At 49.2% G+C, this 21,949-nt stretch overlaps 2 protein-coding genes across 2 annotated transcripts in view; one reads left to right on the top strand and one right to left on the bottom strand.

Annotated features, from left to right (window-relative positions):
* The first annotated feature begins 3,438 nt into the window (after positions 1-3,438).
* HASPIN (histone H3 associated protein kinase) lies at positions 3,439-8,645 on the top strand. The gene has a single exon (XM_057371958.1). The coding sequence runs from the start codon at positions 3,486-3,488 to the stop codon at positions 6,228-6,230; it is 2,745 nt and encodes a 914-aa protein (XP_057227941.1). The 5' UTR covers positions 3,439-3,485; the 3' UTR covers positions 6,231-8,645.
* A 7,143-nt stretch (positions 8,646-15,788) lies between these two features.
* LOC130577001 (transient receptor potential cation channel subfamily V member 2-like) overlaps positions 15,789-21,949 on the bottom strand; it is a 9,561-nt gene continuing 3,400 nt past the window's right edge. Inside the window, exons 2-13 of the mRNA XM_057372052.1 lie at positions 21,607-21,772; positions 20,851-21,149; positions 20,332-20,508; positions 19,778-19,936; positions 19,575-19,670; positions 19,012-19,082; positions 18,603-18,768; positions 17,855-17,921; positions 17,469-17,776; positions 17,073-17,191; positions 16,548-16,642; positions 15,789-15,856 (exon numbers count right to left, since the gene is read on the bottom strand). Of these exons, the coding sequence (XP_057228035.1) occupies positions 15,846-15,856; positions 16,548-16,642; positions 17,073-17,191; positions 17,469-17,776; positions 17,855-17,921; positions 18,603-18,768; positions 19,012-19,082; positions 19,575-19,670; positions 19,778-19,936; positions 20,332-20,508; positions 20,851-21,149; positions 21,607-21,772 (1,734 nt within the window). The 3' untranslated portion in view covers positions 15,789-15,845. The remainder of the gene's footprint in view (positions 15,857-16,547; positions 16,643-17,072; positions 17,192-17,468; positions 17,777-17,854; positions 17,922-18,602; positions 18,769-19,011; positions 19,083-19,574; positions 19,671-19,777; positions 19,937-20,331; positions 20,509-20,850; positions 21,150-21,606; positions 21,773-21,949) is intronic.

Genomic DNA, 21,949 nt, shown 5'->3' on the forward strand with positions numbered 1-21,949 from the left:
GTCACCRCATTCCCACAGCTCTACACACAAACCTGGCAGCTTCTGAATGTGCTGAGGGAAACCCAAGGTTTGGGAATCTTCCTGGTGTGTGAGAAAGCCAGAAGCAGCTGGTGCTACCCCTGATTAAAGCAGCAGCACAAAACACGCGCTGTCCTCCTATGGGAAGCACAAAACCGTGAAGAAATGCAAAGCTGGATCAGTGAGGGTGATCAAACCAGGAAATTGTGGCTCTGCAAACCCTCTGCCACCTTTGCAAGAGGCAGAAAGGTCACAAATCATCCTGACAGCTCAGGGGGATCTGCAGCAGCTCCTCTGCTCCTAAACTGCTGCCAACCCCTTCACCTGGCTGGGGGTGAGTGGCTCCTGACCCTAAATGAGACATTCCCAAATCTTCTGTCCCAGCTGTGCCACTGCAGCCAGGCTTCTCCACAAGGGGGGATTTCACTCAAAATGTAGGGTGTAAATAAATTTAGAAGCAGAGACAGCAAGGCTCCCATGGAAACAGCGCAAAAAGCCAGCTGTGGTTTGGATGAGTCGAGTCTTGGCAGTCTTGGCTTAATCCCTTAAGTGCCATCCAATTAGTGCAAATGTGTTTGGCATCTGCTGCAGTGATTGCAAAGAATTAAATGGTCGATGGCACTCGCCGGAAATTACAAGTCACAGAACCCTGTAATGCATTTAAGAAAAAAAATCTAAAAAGGAAAATAGCATTACCCACCGCAAGGTCTGACCTCCTTGAGAGCCATAAGGGACAACAAAAGGCATCCAAGTAATGAAGGGAACTTAATTCAGGGAAGGAACTAGAAAAATAAAGGAGAGAAAGATTGTTGTTTTTCCATCAGGGAATATTGGTTAAGCCAAAGGAGACAGGAACTCTYTTGTCTTCTGGAGGTCTGGATGAGAAATCTTTGTCTAATCTAGTGCTGTCTATAAACACACATTAGATCTGTGGGGGTTGTGATCAGCCAGACATGACAGAAATAAATAAAACCACACAAATAGGGAGATAGAGAAAGGAACATTACCAAGAGTCCATCCTTGACCCTCTTTGGAATCCACAAASTGGGGCCTGAGTTCATTTCACTGGAGGAACACAAGGTCTGGCCAGTCATCACCTTTCCCTAAACTCTCCAGATTGCATTTAATGATAATCTGCAGCTGATAAATCACCGGTGTCAGTCTCCCAGATTAAAGAATTACAGATTTCTCTGTGTTCAGTAGAAAACGGGGAGTGTTCATTATGAAATTCCCAAAAGAACGGGAGGCCTCTGCTTGAGCTGCATCAGTACAAGATTTCCATACAAAACCCTGAAAATTCTGTGTCTGAAATAACAAATATCCTCCCTCTGCTTCTGTCCTTCAGTCAAAACCCGATTTCACTAAATTCAGTGGCAGAACAAAAGGTCTGGAATTTAACTCTGGGACGTGACTGCTTCTCTAGACTCAGCAAAACCATCTGGATTTCTCACTTGTTGCTGCCCCAAGGGAAGGGCCGAGCTGCCTGTGTGATCCTCACACCTCAACATTGTGGTTCTCTCCTTTTAGTCCACGTGGAGTTCTGTGTAGAAGGTGATTTTCCTCTGATTTTTCCAAGGATCAACAGAACAGTTCTGCTTTTTAAAAAACAATGGGAAAAGGAATAAAAGGAACAAAACATCAGCGGTTTTTCAGCAACCCCTGGCTCGCACTGTAAGAGCCACCCGGTGCTGTGCTGCCACCAAGCTGTGTCCCGATAACCTGAGTTACAGCTGTGACACCAAAGCCTGGAGGGCTCTAAGGAGCAACTCCYGGAGGAAACAGGAGAGCTGCAGCATCTCCGCTGAGCCCTGAGTGCCTCCCGGGAGACACCGGCATGAATAAAACACGCCCGTTGCTCTGCGGGCTCGGGAAATAGCATCGCACGTGGTGGAGCAGCGATTCCACCCCGGGAACGGCAGCTGAACGCGGCCACTCGAATGTGGGGCGGGATAGATGTGAAATACACGGTATTTACACGTTTAGAATACAGATAGACACACGTGCAGAGAATCGTTGAATGCTGGGGTCGGAAAGGATTTTAAAGATCATCCATTCCCAGCCCCGCTGCCATTTGCACTCGTGGGGTYGGAAAGGACCTTAAAGRTCATTTATTCCCAAMCCACCTCCCACTATTCCAGGTTGCTCMAGGTTTTATCCAGCCTGGCTTTGAACTTCGCCAGGGATGGGGCACCCACATGATCAACGTGTGCCAGTGTCCCCCCAGCCCCACAATTCTGTACACAGGTATAACACACGTGTACACGTGTGTGCCCCACGCACAGGTACAGAACACACATGTAAAACCCATTCATTGTGCCGCCGCAGCGACGGGTCCGAGTCCGGACGGAGCAGCGCTGGCACCGCCCATCCCGGCGGTTCGGAAACGCACCGGGGCGGCTGCCACGGTGTGCGGGGACCTGTACCGGAGCAGTAGGCGGGACACCTGGGACATTCCGGGACATTGCGGGACATCCCGGGACATTGCGGGACATCCCGGGGCTCGTGGGACACCCAAAACATTCCGGGACATTGCGGGGCACCCGGAACATTCCGGGACATTGTGGGACACAGTGGGACATCCCGGGACACTGCGGGACATTGTGGAACGTTCGGGGACATTGCGGGACATTCCGGGACACTGCGGGACATTCTGGGACACTGCGGGACATTGCGGGACACTGCGGGACATCCCGGGACATTCCGGGACACCCGGGACATTGCGGGACAGCCGGGACATTGCGGGACATTCCGGGACATTGCGGAACACCCGAGACATTCCGGGACACTGCGGGACATTCCGGGACACGCGGGACATTGCGGAACGTCCCGGGACACCCGAGACATTCCGGGACACTGCGGGACATCCCGGGACATTGCAGGACATTGCGGGACACCCGGGACATTCCGGGACACCCGGGACATTCCGGGACACTGCAGGATACCCGGGACATTGCAGGACACCCGAAACATTCCGGGACATTTTGGGACACCCGGGACATTGCGGGACATTTTGGGACACCCGGGACACTGCGGGACACCCGGAACATCCCGGGACAATGCGGGACATTTTGGGACACCCGGGACATTGCGGGACAGCCGGGACATTCGGGGACACCCGGGACATTGCGGGACACTCGGGACATTGCGGGACACCCGGACATCCCGGGACACTGCGGGACACCCGAGACACCCGGGACATTGCGTGACATTACGGGACACCCGGGACATTGCGGGACATTGCGGGACATTGCGGGACATTGCGGGAAACCCGGGACATTTTGAGACACCCGGGACACGCGGGAGCGACACCGACACCGAGAGGGCGTGGCCATGGGGGAGGGGGCGTGTCCTGTACGCGATCCCCGCCCCCGTGTGGGCGTGGCCGTGCCGCTCTCGCGATCTCTCGCGATACCCGTTCGAACGGACGGCGGGCGGGTTCCCCTCAGAGCGCCCGGCCCGGCCCCGCGATGCCGCTGCAGCCGCGGCTGCTCCGCACCTACTCCCGGCGCGCCGGCTACCTGCGCCCGCTGCCGCCGCCCGACCGATGGATCTCGCCGCCGCAGGACCGCAAGCGGCTTTTCAGCTCCACCACCTCCAGCGCCGCCTCMGCCGCCTCCAGCGCCCTCTCCGCCTCCAGCGCCGCCTCCCCGCCCTCGGACGACCCCGAGTTCTTGCCGCCCGCCAAGCAGCGCTCGAAGGCCCCGGGTAAGCGCCCCGCCTTGGCCAGGCGCCTGCGGACCCGTAAAAAGGAGAACCGGGAGCCGGCCGGGAAGGAGAACCGGGAGCCGGCGGGGAAGGAGACCCGGGGCCGAGGGAAGGAGAACCGGGAGCCGGCGGGGAAGGAGACCCGGGGCCGAGGGAAGGAGAAGTGGAGCCGGAAGAAAGAGCCGCGGGGCCGGAGAGAGGAGCCGCCGTCCCTCTCCGCGCCCTCCTTGTCGCCGTCCCCGCCGCGCGGTTCGCGGAGCCGCCGGCAGGGCCCGCTGTGCGCGGCGCGGCGGCCGCTGCTGTGCAGCACCCCGCAATGGGCCTCGCAGCCCCGCCGCGCCGCCCTGCCCGCCCTCGGGCCGCCCGTGCTGCTCAGCTCCACCGCCGACAGCGGCTCGGCCTTCGAGGACAGCCCCCGGCCCCGCCGCCGCCGCCGCCGGCCCGGCCCGCCCGTGCGGCTCAGCTCGCTGCTGCTCAGCACCACCATCGAGAGCGGCTCGGAGCTGGAGGAGCCCGAGGAGTGCTCCGGGCAGCGCCCGTCGCTGCTGCGCGCTGGGGAGGAGGTGCCTGAGTGGTTCCGACCAAAAGGCACGGCTGGGAGCTGTGAGCCCGAGCCGGGGCTGCGGGGCTCCCGCCGTGTTCTGAGGTCGTCGGCGCGGGGATCCTGCCGGGCACAAGCTCCCCCGTCCCCCCAGAAAATCCCAAGCCCTCCCCAGGCAATGCTGCCGCTCACTGAGGGTGAGGGTCAGCCACAGCCCCCTGCACCCTGTGGCAGTGCCACTCGTGGGGAACCCTGTGAGGTTCCATCTCTCATGAGAGATTCCGCAAAAAGAAGCTCGAGCTRTCACAGAGACCTAGCCAAGGAATACCAGCTTGTGCCAGTGGTGGTCCTGGACCCTCTGGAAGTGGCAGTGAGGTTGAAGAGCATGAAACTCAACAAAGAGGCTGATGTTCAACCTGCCTGGCAGCAGCCAGCATCTCCCGTGGGCTGCCAAGGGTTCTTGGAGAACACACACAAAAGGACCAAGGGTGTCCCTGCGGAGGGCAGCACTTGCAGGAAAGCTTGTATCAGTGGCTTCAGTGCCAGCCGCTGGGGCAAGCACACGAGGCTCCGGACAAAAAAGCACAAGAACAAGAGACAGCAGCAGCCCAATAACTCGTTTTTCAGACCCCAGGTGAGGCAAAAACGAGCTCGGAAGGGTGCTCTGGAAATGTCTGTAGATGTAAGAGACTATTCACTCCGCAACAGCTCTTATTCCTGGGCTAGAGTTCGAGCATCTCTGTCCTTCCATAAAAAGAAGAAAGTGACCACAGATGAGAGTTTCTGCAACAGCATCCTCTATACCCCTTCAGGGAAATCCCAGCTTTCGGGGTCCCAAGCCAGCCTGTCTGCTGGTAAAGCTCTGGGCTCCTCCTGGATTKCTTCCTCCATGGTCCTGCTGGCCCCCAGGGATTCCTGTTCTGCCCTGGAGCTGCTCCTTACAGATGCCGAGAAGGTGTTTGGGGAGTGCAACCAGGAAGGGCCAATTACTTTTGAGGAATGCATTCCTTTAGATAAGATGAAAGATTGCAAGAAAATTGGAGAAGGGGTGTTTGGAGAGGTGTTCCAGATTGACAGCGAGAGAGGACCTGCGGCCTTAAAAATAATTCCCATTGAGGGGACTGAAAAAGTGAATGGTGAAAATCAGAAGAGCTTTGGGGAGGTTTTGCCTGAGGTTATAATTTCAAAAGAACTCAGTCTTCTGTCTGAGGGCTCTGTGAACARAACTGTGGGGTTCATCAGCGTGTACTCTGTGCACTGCGTCCAAGGGGCCTATCCCAGGTATCTCCTGGAAGCCTGGGACAAATTCCACAAAGAAAGAGGATCACAAAACGACCGGCCAGACCTTTTTGGGGACCAGCARCTCTTCATGGTTCTGGAGTTTGAATTTGGAGGCGAGGACTTGGAGCACATGAGAAGCAGCTTCTCCTCGGTGGTGTCAGCGAAAAGCATTTTACACCAGGTCACCGCRTCCCTGGCGGTGGCAGAGCAGGAGCTGCACTTCGAGCACAGGGACCTGCACTGGGGSAACGTGCTGGTCAAAAGGACAGACGTGAGGACGCTGCAGTAYGTGCTGGATGGGGCAACACACACCATCCCCACTGCAGGGATCCACGTCAACATCATCGACTACACCCTGTCCCGCCTGGAGAAGGATGGCTTAACCGTGTTCTGYGACATTTCCACCGACGAGGAGCTCTTCCAAGGTGCTGGGGATTACCAGTTTGACATCTACAGGCAGATGAAAGAGGAGAACTCCAACAGCTGGGGTGACTATCACCCGCACAGCAACGTCCTCTGGCTGCACTATTTGGCTGATAAACTTTTGAATGCCATTAGTTACAAGACAAAAAAAMCAACTTCTTCCATGAAGAAAATAAAGATGCAGCTCACCAAGTTCCACAAGGAAGTGCTGACCTTTGAGTCTGCCCAYGACGTTCTGCACCACAGCAGCCTCTTCCAGTGAGCAGGGGTCCAAGGATTAAGCTACTGGTGCTGCCTTTCTCCTCTACTTTTTGTATGTGTTGGCACAATGAAGTGTGATGATTGGTTCTCAATGTGTACAATACAAATATTGAAAATGTCCTAAAAAATCCCCCCCCCAATGTCTTCTGCCCTGTTTCCATATCTACTGTTTTTTGAAGCATGTTGGAGGGGAGAGAACAGAAAACAGAGCTGGATTTGGAGGAAGGAGGGGAAAAAAGACTTCTTCAGGCTCAATGCTCTGAATTTCACATACATTTTCTTACTATTTTAGCCTTAGATTATTAAAAGTTCTTTTTTTTTTTTACTGTATTGTCTTTCTTACAAATTCTTTTTTTAAAGGAAAAAGCCTTTCGGTTCTGAACAGTGGGGACAAGGGTAAATATTGTTGGTTCACTGAAGACAGAGGGGAAATCCCACCCTTTGATTTAATTCTGGCAAAAWTTGTACCTGTAATGATAGTACACAATGTAAATATGTCAAGTTTCTGTARAGGGTTTAAAGCCCACTAATCTGTGTTTTCCCCTTTTCTTAAGGACCAAGGAAGWGGTACCTGATTGTGAAAAAATAAGACAAAGTACCTGTGTTCCTGAATTTTGATGGTTATGATGTTGTGTCCTTGTATTCTGATAGGAACTCAAATTTGTAACCTGATGGTGGCACTGAAGCCATTTCTCCATTTTTCTGCAGAAGAAAATGCACGAGGTGATAAATGTTCTTTAGCCCTGTCTGCACATGGCCCAGGTGCCCTAAACTGGAAGCTGTCCTTACATTAAATCCCAATTCCCTGTTTTCAAGAAGTCCTTTTCTAACATTCCTTTTTAATAAAGAAACTGGGCTAAAGAGAGTAATAAATCAAGCAAAAGTGAAATGTGAATTGAATTACTATCCAATGACACAAATGCATTAAGAAATTGAGAGGCAGCATCATTGAATTCTTTATAGCTGGAATGCTCTCTGTGCAGTCTAATAAATAAATATTGTAAATGTGCATCTCAAGGATGCATCTTTGAGTCTCTCCTGAAATCTCCTTTTTACAAATTCCACAAGGAGACCTTGGGATGGTTTTATTGTTCTGCCTTCCAGACACTGCAGAAAGTGACCTGAAAATCTGCAGTGCTTCAAATTATGAAGATGGAAATTGTGCTGGAATCTTCCCAGGCATCCTCTCACCTTTTTTTTTCCTCTAATTGAATAAAGTAATGCACTGTAATTGAATAGTCTTAAAACCCACTTGGTAAGGCCTGCAGTGAATGCTTATCTGACATCAAGGAGTGTTCCTCAGTCACAATGGTGCTAATTTCATTAATGTTTAAAAAAAAAAAAGATGGATGAAACCACGTTATTTTTACCTCTCTTGGTCTTTTGTTTCTGTGGTTTGAGAGCTGATTTTGGCTGTGCAGGAGGGATGGGACAGCAGCAGGAATAAACGCCAGGAGAGGTGACACMCCCCAGGGGGACATGGTGCAGCAACGCTGAAGATTCTGAAAGCTGAAACCTTGAAATGTTTCCCTGCAAGCCAATTTGCTGATTTGTGAACAGGTAGTAATTTTCATTAATCAAAATGTAAAGCTTTTACCTCTTACAAAACTGGACATTAAATTAATATAGAAATCTTTGCCTTAAACTGTGCTTGCAAGGAAGTGCAGCTGCCAGAGCTGAGCCCTCATTTCCTTTTTAAAGATTCTCTCTGATTAAAAAAATACAGAAAAAATGCTGTGTACTAATCAGCCCTCATAAATTTTAATGGGAGGATGGTGACAAAAAGGGAATTGGAATAGTAAATTTCCCCTAATCAAGTAAAATGCCCTGAGCATATGTTTTCATCTGAGTGAAAGCTTTACTTGGAACAGAGCTGGGTTATATATTTTAAAGATCTGTTCTCCTTGCTGAGGAAGGAGGGTGCCAGAACCCATTTTGCCCCTCTAGAAAAGTTTTTTAATGCACACTGCAGCTAAATTAGGGCTTAAAGGGTGCTCCATCTTTTACTGAAATAAGGAAGTTTGAGCAAAGCTAAAATTATCCTGTGAGAGGGAAAGATWTTTCACACTGATCCAAAGGCTTTAGGAGGCTGAAAGAATCAAGCCTAGTTTTGTGAACTGGCGAGTCAGATGGATTCCAGGTAGGAATTCTGGTGTTTCCAGGTCACTGGATTTTGTGGTGATCTCAAATCTCAAATTTTTATCCTATTTTGATGGAAAAGACTGATAAAATACAGACTACCCTGTGAATACGCTGTAACTTACCAGGATACTGTTACAATATGTAATTTTTGCTCATTCCTTTCTGGAAAACTGATACATTAAATGCAGGAATATGAAAATTCTCTCTCGACTTGAGAAGCTGCACTCCAGCCATGAGCTGAATGAGAGGGAAGAGCAGCTCTGGCCTCGGTGTAGAGAGACAGGATGAAGAACAGTTACTCAGAGTATCATTCAGAGGCAGGAAAAAGGGAAAAATTGCAATTTCTGCCCAATTCTRCAGTTGCAAACTGAAGCAGTTAATGGTGCTGGTTGGCCACAGTGCCCAGCAGAGGAGAGGAGGCTGCCAAGGGAGCAGGAATTCTCCTTAGAGCTGAATAAAAACAGACTGGGAAATGCAACTYAGCCTGGGACTGCTCCCATAAAACAAATTAGGTACAAATAGCCCAATAAAAGCTTGAGAGTCTTAAATCAGATAAATCCAGTATTTAGGCTCTGCTCCTAACAAGTGAAATGCTCTTTCCCTTCCCTGGAGCTCATTGCAAGGTTTGTTTAGGTAGTAAATCACTTGGTGGCTGTGCTGGGTTTCCTCTCAGCAGTTTGCTGAGAGCTGTGGGGCTGTTCTACAAACTCACCTCGATTGGCACCTTCCTCAAATGTAGATTTTTGGGRTAGTTCAGGACCAGAGCTGTCACACAGAGTCATCACCATCTGTCATGGTCACKTCAGTGTGGCCCCCACTGATTCCTTCCTGAGAGCAGACAGAAAAAGGGTCTTTATTTAAAGAGAGCATCCTGGAGCATCCCGGTTTTTGGAATTTGGGGGAATTTCTCCCTCCAAATGCTTTCACACACAGGATAATGCAACAGCCCGATYAATTATTCAATGCTCATCAGGAAAATGCTTCCTTTTCAATATCAAARGCTGACAGCTCCATGCTTTGTGTAGCATTTTATCATTCAAGGCTGACTGCAAGCACTGTTCCACTTGATCAGCTCCTCAGTCAATCTCCAGGCTGGATTTTCACAATGAAGTGATGCCTTTTGTTTTATGTGACCTGAGCTGCTCTGCTGTAGTGCTGTGCTGTTCATCTGCTCATAATGAAATGCCAGAATTGGGATTTTTTTAGGATGATTATTRTTGTTTAAACCTTGTCTCTGAGATTTCCTGGGGCACAGATAAAGCACTGGGCCAGCTTAGGGSCACAGCTTTGTAGAGATGAGATCTCTTCTTTTTTCCACTCACCAATAAATATCTCCTGTCTGTAGCTGATGTTTCTGGAGAAGTTCAATGATAATTAACAATTAAGATATTGTGTGCAGAAGTACTAAGCAGTGCTGACCAGCACTCCAGAATCTCATGAATTATTCTTAGGAAATAAATGTACCATCAACATCAGAATCCCCGAGGGCACTGCAGCTACAGTCATTAGTGTTCTTTACTGCTCAGGGCTGAATGTTGTCCTCACTTCTGTGTACTTTATGAACACCTAATTAAATATTTAATCGTGGTGAAGACTCCTAATTGCTACTAAAGCAGCAACGCATTTCAACTCGACCAGAATTCCCAGTTTTTACCTTGCCAAGGCACTGGTAATGCTCAGATGGTATCAAAACACCATTTTGTTGCAACAATGCTGTTATTTTGGAAAATTAGGATCCTCTCATGCTGGTGAGACAGGGGACAGCTGGTCTTGAGTTAGTGAAGAACAGATAAGGAACTGAATCAAATATAAATTTTGGAGCTGAAATATTACAGAAAAACGTTTTAAGGAAGCCTGGCAGCAAGAACAAGAACTGCTCAGTRTTTCCATGCTGTGTCACCTGGACCAGGCTGGCCTATTTACAGAAGTTCCACTTTCTGCTGGGAATGTTCAGAACACACAAAATCCCAAGAGCCTGAAGGAGCAGGCAGCCAAAATACACCAATATGGGCAGAGCTTCAGAATTAAACATGGTATTTATGTTTCCATTAGATAAACACGTTATCTATCCAATTCTTTATCTAGAATTTGTTTTCAAACACAAAATGCAAGGAGAAAATCAAACCCATCTGCCTTGCCTCAGCYTTTGTGAGCCCCACAGGTCGCTCAGCTGCCAGGAGTCTGATTGAAAATGAGGGAGAGTTTGTAAATAGATTATTTTTTGTCTAAATAACTTAAATTATCACTGCTGATCTGCAGACATCAAGGTSTTCTGAGCCCTACATCTGTGTTAAATCATGTTCACTATCTCCCACTTGTTCRAAGTTTTAGACATACAAAGGCAAAAGCCTTTGCAATTTGGACTGAAGGGTTTATATTTTAGATAATTTCTAGCACTGGGAAAGATTTTTTTATATGTCCCTCTGATGCTGAATTAAAAATAGAATAATGACACATTGCATGGAACACAGATTCTATATTTGTCATTGAAGCATTTCCCCAGCACACTAAAAAATAGCATTTATTACCTACCAGAGCACAACCACGTCCTCCAGAGATGCTGCAATGTCCTGGAGACCATCAGGGCATTCAAAACCACCATCAAGGATTGTCCTAAGAAGAGGTCACCTGTACAGTGAAGTGACTTTTCCAGGTGAATCAACCTAAAAACATCAGAGGAGGATTTATAGCAACTGCAGTATGAGTAGCTCTTGCATTTAAAAATATAAAACAAATCTTCCTGCGCAGTCTTTTCTTAAATGAACAGCAACGAGGGGGTTCCCAGGCTGCTGCAGAGCAGAATCCATCCCTGGCCTCACCCTGTGACAGGAATGAGCCACGAGAGGGTGCCCGTTGTGTGAATCCTGATGTGCCCAGRCTGTGGCTTCTGCTCCCAACCACCCTGAGCCAATTCCAGCAGTGCCCCGTGTCCAAAATGACACATCAGCTTTTATTCCTAGTATTGGGTTGGGGATCTCTCACAAAACTCTTGTTTGCTGCATGTCCCAGTTTTAGCAGCTCCCCAACAGGTGTGTGTTGGACAGGAGTGCCTGGCARGGCAAGGGCTGCACCAACAAATTCCTGCACACAGGCAAAAATCAGGATTTTACCACACTGGGATACAAGCACACCTTAGGGACTGAATAACTACATTTCTTTATTTCTCTCTTATTTTCTACCGAGGCAGGAGCGCTGGCTGCAGCCCGCAGTCCTCTACCATACAGGGAGAGCACATCCAGCAGGGAGCACAAAGCAGGAATGTTTGATTTGTCACTGCTTAGGCATGRTTGGAAAATCCCCAGCGCCCAGTGTTTACGCTGCCAGTGTTTTCACCTCTGTCTCCAGGCGATGGACGTAAACCCTCCAGCACCATCAAACGGAGCTCCAGCCGGGGCAGCATCTGTCAGCCCATCAGGCTTCACATCCAGAGCTCAGATCCCAAAAAAGCCCCAACCTGTGCTCCAGAAGGAGACGAGCAGCCCTTTCGCTGGAATTCTCTATATATAGCTTTGGAGAATTAGCGTCCTTTGCAGCACGAAGGGCAATTTTTAGAACAAAACATGGCATATCTACTTATATGTGGATCAGTTCCTATTATTTATTTTATTCCAGCCATCCTCAGGGACAGATCCTGTAACCGGTTTAGCAGCAACAAGATCATTATTCAACCGTCTGRCAGCGGAAAAAGGAACGGCACAGCTGGCGACCTCCCTCCCTGGGACCCATGAGAGTGGAACAGAAATACAGCACAGRCCATTTGGCTGAATTTTTTTCCCAGTCTTTGTCCAAATTTTATGATTCTTTCCAATGTGTTTGCTGCAGAGGTGAAACACTGCAAGATGGAAGGGATGAACAGAAGAAAATCRCCTCTGGCACTCTGGAAAATTCATTCTTACCCTGATGGGTCAAGGGTTTAATCCAGAGGACTCCAAAAAATAAGAGGTGTTGTTTTTTTTTTTTTCCTGCAATTGTGGACTCCGTGACTTGTGTGTTGGAGAAGTGAACACCAGCAAAACCAACACTGTCAACTGGAAAAAGCCCTTCTGTCCACTCCTCTTTGCCCAGAAAGTTTCAATTTCCCAAAAATTCTCAGCAAAGAGTGCAAAAAATCTCATGGGCACTTCCTAGCTGCCTCCAACTCTGTGTGTTTAACATTTGACAGCCAATYCTCACAGTCCAGAAATGCTGCAGCYCTCCCCATCTCACAAACCTGAACTGAAATCAAAGATTATGGCAAAAGAGGAAGCAAAAAAATCCCCCTTTTGCACTCAGCTTTAGTAACAGTTCTGTGCCAGCCACAAGGCAGCCACAGTCACATCTTTCTGAGCCTCTGCCTGGCCCTGTCTGGTTTTTTTCCTCTGTTTGGTTTTTGGTGGTTTTTTTGTTTTTTTGTTTTTTTGTTTTTTTTGTGCTGCTGAAGCAGATACGAAGTTGCAAAGCGGAAGTTTTCTTTCAAAACACTTTTTTTTTCCTCCCCCGCAATTAAATTTTTCTTTTAGTCCCAGAGCAAGAAATGAAATTTCTTAAGCACAGCAAAGCTCAGCGCTGTGCTTAAGAAATTAAGCCCCAGGAAGAGCCCAGATGCAAAATCCACCAGCTGCAGCCCTTCAGCCCCAGCCCTAGGACTCTCACAAAGCATCTGGACTTTGTCGGGTTCCTGGGGCTGTCACATTTCAAAGGCTCCCTCTGCGAGCTCCAGAGGCAATGGAAAGTATGTTCAGTCGCAAGTGGGGTCACAGGCAGATGGAGAGAGAGGGAATCAGCTCGTGGATGCAGCTCCCTGCACTGCCTCAGAGCAGCCTTTGGAAAAACTGGGAGGTATAAAAAAAAAATAAAAAACAAACAAAAAAACAAAAAAAAACCAAAAAAACCAAACAAAAACAAAAACAAAACAAAACAAAACAAAACAAAAAACCAAAAAAAACCAAACAAAATAACCCCAAAAAAACACAAAAAAACCCAAAAACAAAACAAAACAAAAAAAAACATGGGCAAAGTACCTGAGGAACAAGGAAAGCTTGATTTCACCTCTACCCCTGAGAGAAACGGCCTTGTGGGGAGTTGGGAACCACACAGAGCAGAGATGGAGTTTGTCTCAGGAAAATTGCACGGATGAGCTGTGAGTGAGGGGGGAAGTGCTCGGAGCTTGCAGAGAAGGAACAGAGAGGACCAGGCAAAGTGAGCTGGGAAAAGGAGGAGTTTGGATACCCAAAGTTCATCTCCCACCCTGCCAGGAGCCAAGGAACTCTGAGCAAAGCACACCCAGAGGGTCTGAGCATCCCTGAAGCGTTTGAGAAGCGTTGGGAGCTGCTGATGCTTTCTCAGGGTGTGGCTGAGCCTCCAGAGCTGCTGTGGTTCAGACAGAGGAAGGGAACTGCAGCTGCTCCTCCACTGCCATTTGGGAGAGGTTTTTTCTGTTCTGTCAGAGCCCTGCCCTGCCTCCCCCTCTCCCAGGAAGGGATTCTCACTCAGGGGTTACCTGGCACAGTTCAGCTGTTGGTAAGTTCTTGTGTGAATGACTGAAGGCTTTCCTGACAAAACAGCATCAAGAGTGGACCCCAAAATTCCCCACCATCCTTTATCCACGAGACTGGGAATCTCTGGGAATGCCAAGSACATTTGTGATGCAGATCAAAAGAGAAATTAGTGCTGCCAAGCTCAAAAAGAAGCAGCAGGATGGAGGAGAGGCTGAAGAGGAAGGAGATGCTGAAAGCTGCCAGCACCCACAGCTTCCCCAAAACCAGCAGCAAGGTCATTTATCAAGGCTGCAGGCTGCCAGGGGTGGCAGATCTGATCCTGCATTTCTTTAGGATCTCAACGTGTCCCTGCCACGGCAAAGCCCTGAGCACAGTGATAGATTTATCATTTGCCTTCCGTGCAAAAGGAGCACCTTGCCAAATCTTGGGAACACTTAGGACAGAGCCATAGATGGAAAAAGCAGCTGAAGGCTTCACAAAGCAAGGAAACAGCAGAAGCTGGAGCAAGAAAAGTYAGTTCCCACTCAGTGAGGTGAGGCTGGAGGGGGAATTGCCCAGCACTGGGGGAAGAGCACACTGAAGTGCAAGGAATAAKTTTTAAAACAAAACTTTGCTGCCAGTCACGTGCAGAGAGGATGGTGATGATGGACTCCAAAAGAAAAACCTCCAGGCCTCAYTCTGTCAGAGTGGAATTGAGACAGAACTCAGGTTGCACTGTTCATCCTGCTGAAGGAAAGATGCTTCCAAACCTTTCTGAATTTTCCCTGGGATTCTCACCAACCTTTCCCTGGACTGGAGGGTAAATCCAGTGCAGCTCAGATGTGGCTGCACAAACTGACACGAGGCCGTGAAAAACAAGAGTTAACTCACACAGCACTAATCAGCAATCTGATAAAACATTATATCCACACTGATAAAGCCCTCTCTCCCTTTCTGAGAAAGGCAGAAGCTCTAAAAATATACCCAAAGATGAACATTTTCAATTAAGTACACTTGCTGTATTGTTTACAGAAATATTACATATTATTACTGTTAAATAGAGTGAAAATTGAGACAGCTCATTTTTATCTCTTTCCCACARAGTTTACAGCAGGCTGCCCCTCCTGCCTGAGGCAGGGTGCACGTCACAAAAAGTGATGAGGTTCTTTTGCAAACGTTTGCAGCRAGACAGGAAATAAAAAACCACACAGAGAGGGTTGGCCCACAGGATCYTGCTGCTGTTTGTTACAGAGACTGTGAGAAACAGAGCTCCCAGAAATCCACCACGTGAAGGTCCAGCTCCAGGAAATCCACATCACTTTAGGCAAACGTGCAAAGAATTTCATTCTAAAAGTGTAAAAAGGGGAAATCCTGATGTGGAGAAACCACGGAGTGCTGCAGGAGCTGCCACAGAGCACACGGTGAGGATTTGTCCTCTCACATCTCACACCAGCAGGGCTTTGCACAGAGAGAGACAACTCCACCCTCAGCAGCTTTTTTATGACTCTACAACACCCTTTATTCCAAAGCAGTCCCTTGTGACAAAAGAATTCCAAGAGTTTTGTCCCTGCACAGCTCGGAGAGCTCTGCCTTCCCCACTGCCCCGGSAGCTCGCTCTCCCAACTGCATCTTTACACAAAGTAATAAGAAAGGTGTCAAGGCAGAGAAATTCGAGTAAAAACAAGTTTCTTCAGAGGAAACCAATCATTAAAGTGCATGACAACATTTGAAGCCACAGTCTGAAGCTCAGTCCTCCACGAAATGCACTCTGATCCTGCAAAGCTTTCAATTCCTCCCGCTGCTAGAGGAAGAACTGCTCCTATGAGGATGGAGGCGAGGTTTGCAGTGGAGAAAACATTTCAGAGTTGTCTGCTTTGTCCCTGCAGAGGCACCATCTCGGTGGCTGCTGGCTGGGGATGCAGCAGGGATTGCTCCTCTGAAGCTGCTCGGGGTGGGTTCTGGGGTGGCCGCTTCCAGGACCTGGTGTCTGCAGCAGGGGACAGCAGAGCAGCCCTCCATCAGCAGGAAGCTGACAAAGGGAGCCAGGTTTAGGATGATGAAGGTTCAGGGGACACCAAACACACACCACAGAGTGTTTTAAACATTGCAACATCCCCAGTCCCGGAAAAAAAAGCACCCTGGAAGGATCTGCACTGGAGGTTGTGTCCAAATCCACTGAGATTCTGCCCAGGAGAACAAGAACTGGACAAAATCTTTCTAAACAAATTACAGCTCTGTTTTCCAGAGTTTTCTCCCAGGTTTACCAAGGGGAACAAACAGAACAATCTCAGGCAGGATCTGACCATGCTCCCAGAGTTAATGCTCATTTTCATGCTCTAAAAGCTCTGATTTTAACGTGTGCAGGAGGAATGGGCCTAAATTTCACATTTGCCAGGAAAAGCATCGCATATTTGGGCTATTGAGCCAARAKRAAGAGCAGCCTTTGCTTTTCCTCAGCAGCTTTTCCTGCCCATTTCTCCCACATCTCATCTCCTTCATCCTCAGTGTGTTCCCAAACTCTGGCCAGCTCCARATCTACACTAAATCTGTATTTTCTTAGCTCCCAAAGATGCTGCTGCTCTGGGGGAATGCAGTGGGGAAGCAATGTCAGSCTGATCTGCCTGAAATTCTGTTGCCAAAGACACAACAACCTGGCAGGAGCAGCTGCTGAGCAGGAAGCTAAAAAGGCTCTGCAGACCTTTCTTGGTGATTTAATTTACCTTCTGGATTTATTTCTGAATCGCTGGTGTTTCCAGGGTCTTCCTTCAGCACTCCCACATCCTTTGCCCAATCTGTCCATTTAATTTCCTCCACTCTGGAGAGACAAAATGCAACAAGACACTGATGCCTGGAATGCAGCATTCCAAGCCAGATCTCGCTGTCCTGCAGCCTCCCAGCCCAGCTCATCCTGCCAACACCACCCCAATGGTTTGGCTGTAGCCAACAGCACCTCACAGAGCTTTTTTTTTTTTTTTTGAGTAAAAATTCTTCTGTAATCTAAAAATATATTTTCTCCCCCTGCATATTGCCCACTGGTCTGTTGGGTTTTAAACCCTTCAGTTCAGGGAATGTTTTTAATCCAAAGGTGATAATCAGCTCTCAAACCTCCAGCCTGGCAATCCCCAGCAAATGTGAATGTAGCCAGGAATGTGGGTGCTGAAATTCCCCGTGGTGGTCCAGGGTTCCCAGGCTGTGACCCCTCTGCCCAGCTGGAGTGTGAGGGGGAATTGAGCATCTGTTCTTACCTGAAACACCACCTCTCATCTTTCTTATTGAGCCCCACTGACATGAAGCAGCCAGATCTCCTCTTYCCCCCCTGGCGCCACAGCCAGGCCTTTTCTATCTCCAGAATAGCAATGGCCCTCTGAAAGAACAAAACCACGTCAGACATGAGCCAGGGCACACACAGAGCCCAGCCCAGACTTCCCATTCCATCTCCCCCACTCAGATTTAGGGGATCACAACCCCAAAGTGCTCCTCAAGGTTCCAACCACTGCCCCACATCACCTCGTGCAAAGAGAGCGCAAATATACCCAAAAATGATATCACAATTTGCTGTAAAATGCACATTCATGGCTGAACTCAGCACAGGCACTGCCCCCTGTGACTCTGAGAGACCCCAGCAGGATTTTGTGCCTCACCTGCAGCTTCCAGACGCTCTTGCTGTAGGCGGAGATGTCGGTGACCGTCTCGCTCATGAGGGCGATCAGCATGTTGAGCAGCAGGATGTAGGTGAGGATGACAAACAGCAGCAGCAGCAGCATCACAAAGTACCTGAAGCGGGCGTGCTCYTGGAAATCCAGGTCTCCCATGCCGATGGTGATCTTGAAGAGCTCCAGGGAGACGCTGAGCAGCCCCCCGTACATGGCGTGGCTGCCGGGGCTCTCGGGCTGAGCCAGGGATTTGTTGTGGGACACCGAGGGGGCATCGCCCATCAGCGTCACCAGAGCTGCGGGAAAAACACCGGGTGAGCCTCGGGAAAGTGCTCTGACTGAGCTCACACACAACTGAGAGAGGGAGGGCTCACCCGCAGCAAAGCCGAAGAGGAAGATCATGTACACCAGGAGGAAGCGCAGCAGGTCCCTCATGATGGTCTGGAACACAAACCAGGCTGTTCTTGTTTCACGTGGAAGCACCAGRATGATCCTCTGTGCTCACACATCACAAACCAAGCCCCAGGAACAACACTGACAGCGAGCTTTCCACCTTTTATCCAGTTTAAGAAACTTCTAATAGATGTTAAATACTTCCACAAGTTAAGTCATATCTTTCGCAGCTTAATCTGACAGTTTCACATGAACTTATTTGTTGCTACACTTGTATGAACAGATTTTTGAAACAAATTAATGTCCTGTTGGCTCCCCAGCATGGCTGATTCCAAATTGTTTCAACACACATCCCTCTCCTAACCCTAACCCTAACCCTCTCCTTTCCATCTCCATTGGCTTTACACAAATGCTGATCAGAACTCTTCCCTGGCACCTCATTTCACCTCTGCTCTGTTTTTCTGGTTCCAGACTCCTCCATAGACCTGGAAACACTTCTCAGCCAAGTTGAGCAGTTCCAGGGAGCTCAGGCTGGTTTTGGATTAGTTTATGACACCCTGCTGTCACCTGGGGTGTTCAGTGACAGCAAACRAGCAGTTTGCTGCAATTGTAATTGAAGATACTGATCTCACCTCTTTCTGCAACAACTCTGCTTCACCAGGACACCAATTCCAGCTCCTCACACCCCAAAATCTTTCCCTGCAGGGTTTTTTTTCCCCCAGCACTGACCTTCTGGATCATGACGCTGTAGATGCCGGTGCGCTGGAAGCCRCGGGTGTAGTAGAGGGTGTTCACCCATCCCAGCAGCAGTGAGAACACCATCACTGCCACATAATTCTCCGAGCTGGCTCCGTACAGCACCGCTGACAGCAGCAGGGAGAAGGCCTGGATGAAGCTRAACAGGGACAAAATGCAGTGACAGGGGCTCAGCTCAGCTAAAAGAGCCCTTGCGATGAAAAACATTTGAGAAGGTTATAAAGGATGAGGATGAGATGAAGGTTTAGGGCAAGAGGCAGCAGAGGAGGAAGGAGTGGCAGAGGATTTGTGTTTTCTGCTCCCCAGCAATGTTTGGGCATCTCAGCTGCACACACAGAAGCAATTCTGAGCTGTGGCTGTGCCAAAACCCCCCAGGACCTACATGAGGATCTCGATGCAGCTGTCAGAGCACATGGTCTTCAGGGACTGGCGCCTCCTCCGCAGGTACAGGCTCTGCCAGAGGAAATCCATTCATCATTCAGCAGAAAAGGGGCCATTCATCACCAAAAACACAGCATGTGACAGAGGGACCCTGCCCAGCACAGCCCATAGCTCAGGGCAAGCTTGGCTCTGTGTGMTCCTGYTTTATCTTCAAGATCCCCAGTTCCATCCCTCCCAGATGAAAAAAAGGCCTTTTTTATAAAGGGCAAAGATAAACAAGGGCTGAATCACGGCTCAGCCCCACATCTTTATTAATAGCWGCATTAAATGCCAGGGAGGCATTTTAACAGCATAAATCACAGGATTCTCTCAGAATTAAGTGCTATTGTGGAACCACAGTTCCCCTCACCCACCAACCTGGCTCGGGCTGTCCCTGTGGTTGACACTGAGTGTCTCAGAGCAGGATTCCCTCCTGCACATCCCCATCTGAAGCTGCTGCCTCCACACCAGTGCTTCCTTTTCCTTCCCTGCCTGACAACAAAATCAGACAGGAGGTGCCCYTACCTGAGCAAAGATCAGATAAATGCCTCCCAACAAGATAATGATCAGTCCAGAGACCCACAGGAATCCTCCAGCTGTGAGTTCCACTGGAAAGGAAGGCTGCAAGACAAAACCAGGACAGGCAGAGGCAGTGATGATAAACACCCACAACTTTTAAACTCTGCTCCATCCATTCAGGCTTTTCAGATAAAAAAAACTGGACCTACCTTTACCCTTAATGGTTGATAGTATGCAATGGCTGTGAAGATGATCATGAACGACAAGTAGGAGGCAAAGCTGAAGTAGAATCTCTTGGAAGCAAAGGTTTCCCATTTTTGCTGAAGGAGTTTGTTCAGTGGCTCCAAAACCACCATCTTGTACCGGTTCTGTGGGGGGAAAAAAACAACAAAAATGCACCTGTGTGTCMACAGGAATGGGAATTCACCAGAGGATTGTTCTTTTTAAGGGTTGGAGCTGTGTGGCTTCTGCTGGGGAGTCATTTAAGAGACTGTTCAGTCAGGCTGAAAGATGAAAGGTATCAACCATTGCACAGAAATCCCTTCATCAAAGTATTTGCACAAACCAAATCAAAATTTCTCTCAAATTATGGATGATCACACKGAATAACAAAATCTGCAAACATTCCCATGAAACATTTCTTTTTTCCAGAGAAATTATCACCCGAAACTTCACATTGACTTGAAATTATTTGCATAATTACACAGCAACACCACACAAGGACAGGAAAAAAAGGGAACTGGGGTTCTGGTGAGAGCCTCACCGGGGTGTCACTGCTGTAGGCCAGGATCTCCAGCACAGAATTCTCCTCGAAGCTGTCCAGGGAGGACAGGTCATAGAGGGACACGTGGATGGGGCCGTAGGTCCACTCGGTGAACTTGCGGGACAGGTGCCGGTACACGGGGTCCTTGATCTCCCTCTGGATGATGTGCCTGAAGATCTGACACACAGAGAGGGCACAGAGCAATGATCCTGGGGTGAAGGTGCAGAAAGGCACCCAAAGCACCTCCCCATGCAGCACATCTGGGTTTGGGCCTTATCAACACCTGGACCTGGCTCAAAGCAGGGAATCAAACACATCTGGCTGCCCCAGGAGCTCCAGGGCAGGGACAGCAGCAGCAGCTGAGGCTCTGCAGGACACCACAAGTGACTCAGAGACGCCCTCCTTTACTGTCCCCTGTGTCACTGCCCCATCAGGGGTTGGGTATGAGCTGCTCCGACCCCAAACCCCATTGGCACACCCCAAGTGTTACCCCTCCCCAGCTCCTCTGCTCATCCCCACCTCCACTTTGCCCGTCTTGGCAGCGAGCTGCAGAGGGTTCAGCCCATCATAATTGACAATCTCCTCCAGTTTGCAGGCGGGGTCGAGCTTCACGCCCGCCTTGAGCAGCKCCACGTAGGTGGTGCTGACGAAGTTGGTGTTGTCCTCGGTGTCRTCGGCGATCATCACCAGGGCGTGCAGCACCGTGTTGCCCTGCGTGTCCTGCTCCTGCAGCCTGGCTTTCTGGTGGGGGTTGGTGAGCAGATAATCCACCACATCCAGCTGGTTGGTGCAGGCAGCCAAGGACAGGGGGAGTTCACCTGGAGAGATCGGGACGCGGCGTTTGGAAGGGAGGCAGAAACGGTGAAAAAAGATTAAAGAAAGAGTAAAAGAGCAATCCTAGGAAAATATATTTAGTGTGGAGTTTTACCACGGAAACACAGAAGTTCTTCCTCAGTGTCTCTAGATTCAGAAAGGGTTTTATAATCAATAATTACTCTGTTTCTGGGGGCAGCTGAAACACATTCCCAGATCTGCACTCCAGAATAACCAAGGATTGCTCTTTGTCTGAAGCCACCCAGACAGGATTAAACCCATAAATTCAAAGATGGAAATGCTCAATGGGCASCCCAGATGAGATCCTGCCATTTAAATCATCAAGGGCTGGATTAAAGGACCCTGAAGATGGCACAGAAGGGAAAACCCMACTGGAATTAGTGGCACCACACACAGCAGGGCAATAAAAACCCCAGAGGAACATATTAGACACCGACTCACCAAAATAAAAGTAAACTCCTTCTTTTTTCTTCCTGAAGAATTCCCCGTGGGCTCTGGCATGGACATCAGCTCCGTTCTCCACCAGCAGCTTCACCAAGTCAAGGCTCCTTTTCTCTATGGCGATGTGCAGGGCTGTCTGGCCTGAGGACAGAGCCAGCCTGTCACCCTGTGCCACTCACAGAGGGGACAGGGCACAGGGGATGGCACCACAGACTGCTGCTTGATTGTGTTCTGCACAGCCTCAGGGCTGGGCAGGGCTGGCTGGCAGCTGAGGGCTCCCAAAAAGCCTCAAAACCATCAGAAATTCAGCACCAGAGCAGGCACTTCCCCCTGCCTGAGCTCC

The sequence above is a fragment of the Malurus melanocephalus genome, unplaced genomic scaffold, assembly GCF_030028575.1.
Source record: "Malurus melanocephalus ecotype Western Australia unplaced genomic scaffold, MMel_1.1 scaffold_162, whole genome shotgun sequence".
NCBI lineage: Eukaryota > Metazoa > Chordata > Aves > Passeriformes > Maluridae > Malurus > Malurus melanocephalus.